This window comes from Mesoplodon bidens (genome assembly GCF_964165515.1).
Source record: "Mesoplodon bidens genome assembly, chromosome: 1".
Taxonomy (NCBI): domain Eukaryota; kingdom Metazoa; phylum Chordata; class Mammalia; order Artiodactyla; family Ziphiidae; genus Mesoplodon; species Mesoplodon bidens.
Window position 1 is genome coordinate 221,560,903 of NC_138176.1, and position 8,462 is coordinate 221,569,364.

The 8,462-nt window shown below is 43.7% G+C and overlaps 1 protein-coding gene across 8 annotated transcripts in view; it reads right to left on the bottom strand.

Annotated features, from left to right (window-relative positions):
• Window positions 1–7,508, bottom strand: part of SLC10A7 (solute carrier family 10 member 7) — a 256,930-nt gene extending 249,422 nt beyond the window's left edge. For 2 of the 8 annotated variants that reach the window (XM_081225975.1, XM_081225973.1), the window contains exon 1: window positions 5,639–6,068. In XM_081225975.1, the coding sequence (XP_081082101.1) occupies window positions 5,639–5,738 (100 nt within the window). In that variant the 5' untranslated portion in view covers window positions 5,739–6,068. Of the gene's footprint in view, window positions 1–5,638; window positions 6,071–7,369 lie in introns of those variants that run through there. The other 6 variants (XM_081225977.1, XM_081225978.1, XM_081225974.1 and 3 more) reach the window with 5 other exon arrangements.
• Between the last annotated feature and the right edge of the window lie 954 nt (window positions 7,509–8,462).

Sequence of the window (8,462 nt, forward strand, 5' to 3'; positions counted from 1 at the left end):
ATGAACACACTCCCTCAAGCCAAACAACAGGACCACATCATGGTTCCTCCATTGCCTGTAACCCTCCACCATTCCAATAGATACTGCTCAGCAAATAAGACCAAGCTGGGGAAAAATCACCACTCAGTCAGTCAACAAATATTCATTGAGCAACCACAATGCTACATTTTAGGCATTTGTAGCACATCAGTGAATAAAAGAAACAAAGAGCTCCTCAAACACTGCAATGCCTAAGTGTCCATCAACAGATGAATGGATAAAGAAGATGTGGCACATATATACAATGGAATATTACTCAGCCATAAAAAGAAACGAAATTGAGTTATTTGTAGTGAGGTGGATGGACCTAGAGTCTGTCATACAGAGTGAAGTAAGTCAGAAAGAGAAAAACAAATACTGTATGTTAACACATATATATGGAATCTAAGAAAAAAAAAATGGTCATGAAGAACCTAGGGGTAAGACAGGAATAAAGACACAGACCTACTAGAGCATGGACTTGAGGATACAGGGAGAGGGAAGGGTAAGCTGGGACAAAGTGAGAGAGTGGCATGGACATATGTACACTACCAAACGTAAAATGGATAGCTAGTGGGAAGCAGCTGCATAGCACAGGGAGACCAGCTCGGTGCTTTGTGACCACTTAGAGGGTTGGGATAGGGAGGGTGGGAGGGAGGGAGACACAAGAGGGAAGAGATATGGGAACATATGTATATGTATAACCGATTCACTTTGTTATAAAGCAGAAACTAACACACCATTGTAAAGCAATTATACTCCAATAAAGATGTTAAAAATAAAATGATAATCAAGTTTGGGGATCTTGAGTTCTATCGTGGAGACTATAGTTAATAATACCATTTTGTATACAGTAGATCTTAAATGTTCTCTATCGTGGAGACTATAGTTAATAATACCATTTTGTATACAGTAGATCTTAAATGTTCTCATTATGTTCTCATAATACCATTTTGTATACAGTAGATCTTAAATGTTCTCTTAAATGTTAATGAGAACAAATGGTAATTATGTGAGGTGAAGGATGTGTTAACTAACTTGACTGTGGTAATCATTTTGCATATCTAAAATCATCACATTGTACACCTTAAACTTATTCAATGTCATATGTTAATTATATCTCAATAAAGCCAGAAAAAAGAAAAAAAACACTGCAATACATTCTTTTAGATACCTGGCATTTACTCAAATCATTTTGCTATGATCTGAGAAAAGGCAGCAAAAGGGAGAAGGTAGGGAAAGAGGCATGACACTTCAGGGCAGTGAAAGTGGTTCAAAAACTTAAAAAGAAGTACATTTTTCCCCCATACTTGTGAGTGAATCTGTCTCAGCTGCTCACACTTCAAAATAATATTTCCTCGAAAGCTGAGGAAGGTAATTCAGGAGCAGATTTGAAAGTCAAGGAATCTGGCTTGTTTTGGAAGTAAATGCCTTCCAGGAATTTTTAATATCCTGTTTGTTTTTTTTCAAACTCATATCCTTTTTCTTTTCCTCCAACCCCTTGCTTTTTGTGAGGCCCATTTTTGTCAACTGTGCTGCCATCCACAGTGGTGCCCCAGATTTTCTCTATAGGATGGGTTATAGTTAGCAGTATATTTGCAAGCAAGAGCTAGGCGATGCGTCCAAAGATGCATCTCCATAGCAAGCACATGGCATTGACTTAGACCACATATTTCTTTGGGGGAGCCAAAGTATCTACCTTAGTTAGCCAACAACTGGATTTTTTAAGAACATAACTCTTCCTACACTCCATGCACATATATATATATATATAAATACACACGGTAGCTATTAACTAACTGGCATAATTCAGTGGAATGATTCCTTACTTTGAATGTTTTAAATCCTAGAGACAGGGTATACTGTTTATTTTTATATTGTTTTTTGTATTAGATGCACATCCAAATAACTAATCCACGAAAGGACCTGGTGAGGCTCTTACAGGGCTACCTACAATGTACCTTTTTAAAAGGGAAGGAGGAATTAATTCTGATCTGGGGAAACCTAAGGCCCCTTTGAGACAGATGCTAATGGATCGCCCACGGTGTGAATATAGAACTAGAAGCAGGCAAGGCTGAAATAAAAAGCTGGTACATATTTGCACAGAGGTGAGAGTTGAAACTACACTATGAAATGGTATGTGGCCCCTCTCCAAGGTAATGATTATATCCTCCAAGTCATGAAGATAACCAGATTCAGATCTTGAGAAGGCTACAAAGCGCAAAGTGGAAATATAAGTTTTAACTCTTCCTTAAACCAAAGCAAAAAAAAAAAAAAAATGTTTATCAGTGAAAATGGAATGGAGTAGCAACATCAAAAGAAAAATTGGCCGTAAAAAATGAAGCAAATTTGGGACTTCAAACCCATGCTTTTTACTGTGGGAGTGGAGTGTGGGGAAAGAAGACGATCTGGAATGTTTAGGAATGCAAGGAACTATTACGTTTCATCAAATCTACTTATCACCTAGTAAATTTCACTCCTAAACCTAATCTAAGGTATTCATGCTAATATTCTTAAATTTATACAGTAGCATGTTTCTGGTTATGTTTTCTTAATGCAAAAATGAAGCAATTTCCTTGTTAGGATTTATGTCTTATTAATGGCAAAAATTTCAGTTAAGATGCAGGTAGAAATGAGACGCTTCATCTGTACTTCCAAAGAAGTGAGCCTTTCTCTTGGAGAATGAATGGCACAGTGTTGAACTCTGGTAAACTCTAAGATGTGCACAGCTCAGGGCTCCCCTGGGTGGAAATGAAACAGAGTATCTACACTTCAGGATCTACAATTTACATCTCCTGTGGCTCTTTACTTTCAACCTTCTATATATTTTAAAATGAAATGTAACTGAGTAAAAAGAACAGGGAACTAAACATTAAATTTTCCATGCTAGTACCTGTTACACTTTTTCCCATATGGAAAGTCATTCAACTTCTCTCACTTCAGGGTTCCCACTTCTATAAATTTCCTGCCATACATAACTCACCCACTGGCTATAAAGATTGTTTTTAAAGGGAGGGCAGAGCAAAGGTGTGATCCTTTCAGTGTAGAAGTCTTACACTTCAAAATAGAGTCATTTAGGTATTGATCCAGGTAAAGGTGAAGTGAGCATCTTAAGTTGAAAACAATCAAAACTTTCTACTGAAGAGAAAAGAATGTCTAGAAAACCATTCGACTGAAAATTGTTCAGTCAATGTGAGCGCATTCAAAATGGACACGCATTCTAGTGTACAGACCCCAAAATGGAACTTCTGACTAAAAGTGACAAGCAAAAAGAGATGCTTTAGATCATTCTGTACAGCAGAAGAGGATAGACCACTTTCAGCCACCATGACTCTCCTTGTTCCTAGATTTTTGTGGTTTTAACTGATGGGGTCAAAGTGTTATTTGGTACTATTAGGAAGTTTGTTTTTATTGAAGAAGTTTTACAGGTGGGAAGGTCAACTGAAGTACCAAGAACTTAGCCTGACGGCTTATATAAGAAATCCCAAACAATTGTTTGTTTAACTTTTGTTTTTAGAAATAGCAACTTTTACACTTGGACAGATCTCAAAAAATCACATGAATACACAGTTGTCTAATATTACCTGATTCTGCTCAGCTTCTTTTGGCCTAAAACTCAGCGCATGGAAACCGTCTTTATTACAGAGAGCCTTTCTTTATAACGGTTATTCATTCTTAGTGATTTTTGCCAAGAATATTTGGATCGATGTTGCAACTGATATGACATAGGGGGAATCCTGGTCCCCAGTCCTTCCTCTTCCCTAAGCTAGCTAACCTGACCTAAGGTGAGTCACCTGACCTGAGGTCTCAGTATCTTCAGCTGTAAAAGAAGCATGTTAGCTTAAAATAAAGTTCCCTCAGTCTTAACAGTCTCCTCTTTTATAATTAAACAAACGAACTCTCCTAGATTAATAGCCTAAGGACTAGTGAAAATGGGAAACAATATTTCTAAGATACAGTAATTCCCAAAACTTCAAGAAGCAGAGTCTGAGGGAACAAATAAGATTACAGAATCCATCTCACACAGGCCACCGTGGGGAAGGCTTAGGGAAATGATTCAGCAATCAACAACTCTCCTTCCCACTGAGCAGCCCAGGAATATAAGAGAAAAGGAATTTTACCAAACCTAGTCTCTGCAGGTCTCAACTTAAAGATCACACATCACCTGTAATTTCACCTTAACACTGAGCAAATCAGAGATCTAACCCTAGAAGCTATAAAGTCTGCAAGTGAAGCTAGTGAAATGTACATTCCAGATCACCACAAAGATGCTCTCTAACATTCTTACTACCTGGCTAGCTGCAGGGACAGGGGAACTCATTGGGCAGAACCTAAATACCAACCTTCACAAGTTTCCCCAAAGCTCACAGAGAAACTATGTCAAATGAGAAACTGGTATCTTCAGCAGGGTAACCCCAAACAGCTTTACTCTCACAGTTACCCACCCTCCACATTTTGTACTAAGTTGAACATAGAAGAAAAGAACATAAAATAAACCAAAAAGTTTGAATCCCCACTACCTTTGTCCAAAAAATTCCTTTTAAATGTTCTCTGAAGCTACCTCTAAATGGAGGTATTGAGGGTAGAGGGTAGAGGGAACCACTGTTCTCCTGAGAGGTCATTTCATTCACTTCCATCATGTTTGAACAAAAAGGTTCAAATAACTTCAAATATCCTCCTGACAGCTTCCTAGAATAAAGATCGTGTGTGCTCACTTCGGTTCTCATCTGTCCTTGCATGTGTAAAAACTGTCAATAAGCGTGAAAACTGCTAAACAAGGTCAAACAGACAATGAACTGAAGACATTCAATTAATGTTTATGAAAAGTGGGACATGATCGTCTAAGGGTGGGAGGAGGGGGTCGGGGGGCATGAAAGGCTAACGGTATTTCCAGTCGTTTCCGCCAATGCCCATCCACACATGACAAGGATCCCACAATTCAGAGATCTGGGTGTGATTTTTAGCTCGCCTACATTTCCTTGCCAAAATACACACTACACAGGGTCTAACACAGCCTGGATCTGTGAGACAGCTAAAGGTAGCAATTGAGTCCCGGCAGCACACGGAAGCAGTTAAGTGCAACGTGTCAGTCGGTTTGAGAGTTTGTGGAGCGGCAGCAACTGCAGCAAATCATCACCCTCCAACATGTGGGCCAACAAATCTGAGTTGGAAGAGGAATGGGTGTCCCTTTTTCTTCCCCCACTTTTTTTTTTTAACATGGGGGAGGGGAGTGTCGGCAACAGACAAGGTAATGGTGTCCACTACAAGATAGATAAGGAACTCCTGGCAACCTAGCGTCCCTTGGGATAGGATGCTACTGTGAAGGCAAGTAAGTTTCATTCTCGGTAGCCTCACTCCTTGACACTAAGGATACTCATTGACTGTTCGCGGAAAAGGCAACCTGCGTTCACATTCCCTTGCCCCATTCCTAATTATAAATCCTCTCTGGGGCTGGCAAATTAAAAAAATCAGCAAGAGGGCCAAAGGACATCTTGGACTGGTCAGTGCCCCTAAGAGAGGCAGACACTCCCCAATTCCGGTCTCCCCTCCTTCCCGAGACTCGCAAATTAGTTCTGAAGTGGGAATCGCGGTGGAGCATATGCAGAGGTGCAGCACTTACCCCCATTCACCCCTATGGACGGCTCCAGCTTTGCTCCGGCGATCGCCAATACTATTCCAATCATGAACCATTCTTTCCTCATTCTCTCCAGTAGCCTCATGTTTGTTAGGGTGGGTGGGTTTTGTTTATTTGTTTGGCTTTTTTTCTTTTTAAGCTGCTATCGCTTAATCCCCGGGGCGTCTCCACACTTTCCACGGTCCCACCTGACATGCAGCAGAGCAAGTCAAATTGCTACTTGTAAATTAAAGACCGGCTGCTTTGAGGAGAGCTGGGAGTAGTAGTATCCAGTGACAGGAAAGTCTCACTGAGCGCCGCCATCACTACCGTATGCCTACTAATAGACGCTCACAAGCCACCGCGGCTCCGGCTGCGCCTCCCAGCCCTCTGAAGCGGACGTTTGGGCCAGGCCGGCCGGCCGGTGCAAGCGATCGAGGAAGGGAAGCTGGCCGCCGAGTAGGGCTGACAGACTTGCCACCGTCAAGACCTGTGGAACCTTAAGAATGACAGGGGCGGGGAGTGGCGTGAGGCACCACAGCCTCCTAGCTCTATCAAGGGTCCGGCTCCAATAAACCTTTAGACACAGCCCCCCGCGCCCCTGGAATACATCCATGGAGAGACTCTTTTTGGCTTCGCCTTGAGCCTGCGGTAAGGGCTAGCGTGCGCTTGGTGCAGGGATTTCTCGGTCGGCAGCTGCGGCGGCGGTGTTCAGGAGTTTTTTTTCGGTGGCGAGCTTCTTCGAGGCATTACGACGCTTCCTCGACGCCGACGCTGACGTGTACGCGGGGGGGAAGGGGAAGCCTCTCTCGGTCTCCTAGTCACGGCCGGAGCCTCCGGAGTTAGCCATGCTCATACCCCGGCGCGGGAAAGTGGCACCCCAGTGCGGGTAGCTTTAGCTCCGGAAATGGGTTGAGAATTGGACACCGAGCCGACGCCCACATACGTAGCAGCGTTGCAGCTCGGGAGGGTGGGCGGTACCCCCAGGTCGGTCATCCGCGGGTGGGCGCCGGGCCCCGACCCCCTTCCCCATCACCAGCCCCGGAGTGGGGACTGCAGAGGTTCAGCCCCCTACCGGGAAACGGGAACCACATCTTCCTTTGGGGATGGTGGGTGAGTGCTTGAGCTCCCTCCCTCCCTCCCAACGAAGCTGACGGGGGCGAGGGGGGTGGCGAGGTGGGAGTCTGAGCAGGCGAGTCTGAAGCGTGCACGCTTTCGCTTGACCCCCAGAACTTGTCCCACCCAAGCAGCAGGGCAACTGTGGGAAGGAGATCAGGATACCCAAGGCAAAAGTGGTGAGGGACCAGGTAGAGGCAGGGCTCCTGCCTTCCTTTGCCCCACGTGCTAGATCCTATCCGTCCCCATTTCTCCCTTGAAGTGTTTTCTGCCAACCAGTGACATTGATGGTTTCATGAATGGACTTCCTACCCACAGACCCTGCAGGAACATCAACTCTTTCCATTTTGCACCCAAATAAATAAATCAGGCAAATTCTGTGTCACAGTTTACTAAGAACTCAGATCTATTTACAGCAGAATCAAACTCATGGAAATGATTTTTGTTTTGGTGGTTACTTAAAGGGAAAGAATACAGTGCACTGTGAATTTTGTATTAGTTTCCTGCGGATACTGTAACAGATACCTAAAACTGGAGGCCTTTAAAATAATGGAAATTTAGTCTCTCATAGTTCTGGAAGCCAGAAGTCCAAAATCAACGTGTTGGCAAGGCCACACTCACCCTGGAGGCTCTAAGGAGAGAATCCTTCCTTGTCTCTTACAGCTTCTGGTGGTTGTTGGCATAACTTGGCTTCCTTGGCTTATGGCCACGTCACTCCAGACTTTGCATCTGTCTTCACATTGCCCCCTGCTCTTCTGTGTGTCTCCTATAAAAACATTTGTCATCAGATTTAGGACCCAACTCGATAATCCAGAGTGATCGCATTTTAAGATCCTTAACTATATCTGCAAATATCCTTTTACCAAATTAGGTAACTGTACTTTGTTGAATGGTGTCCCCCAAATGTTCATGTCAATCCAGAACCTCAGAATGTGACCTTATTTGGAAATGGAGTCTTGCCCATGTAATTGGTTAAGATGAGCTCATAGTGTGTTAAGATTGGTTTAAATCCAATGACTCATGTTCTTATAAGAAGGTCACATGAAGACACACAAAAGAGACATGTAGAAGAGATCATGTGAAGATGGAAGCAGAGATTGGAGTGATGTGTCTACAAGCCAAGGAATGCCAAGGGTTCCACTTTGGAACCAACCACCAGAAGCTGGAAAGTTGTGGAAGTGGGGCAACCGGAAGCTGTGGTAAAGGATTTAGATTTTATTAAACACTGTAGGAAGCCACTAAAGGAATTAAAACTAGCTAGTGAAGTCATGTCCAGTTTCTCTGGAGAGATTACTTTAGAGGCAGTCTCTGAACAAATAGTTCAGAAAGAAGTGACTAAGTCAGTGGAGCCGGAAAAGGTAATTAGTATAAGAACTGTTAAGCAGGAAGAATCAAAAATAAATGACCAGGGCTTCCCTGATGGCGCAGTGGTTGAGAGTCCGCCTGCCGATGCATGGGACGCGGGTTCGTGCCCCGGTCCAGGAAGATCCCACGTGCCACGGAGCGGCTGGGCCCGTGAGCCATGGCCGCTGAGCCTGTGCGTCCGGAGCCTGTGCTCCGCAACGGGAGAGGCCACAACAGTGAGAGGCCCGCGTACAGCAAAAAACTAAATAAATAAATGACCAGTTGCCTATAGGGGAGTGGCGAAACAGTCTAAAGTGACTCCCAGAGTACGTCTGTCAGACAGATGCTCGTGCCAGTCACTCAGCCAGGG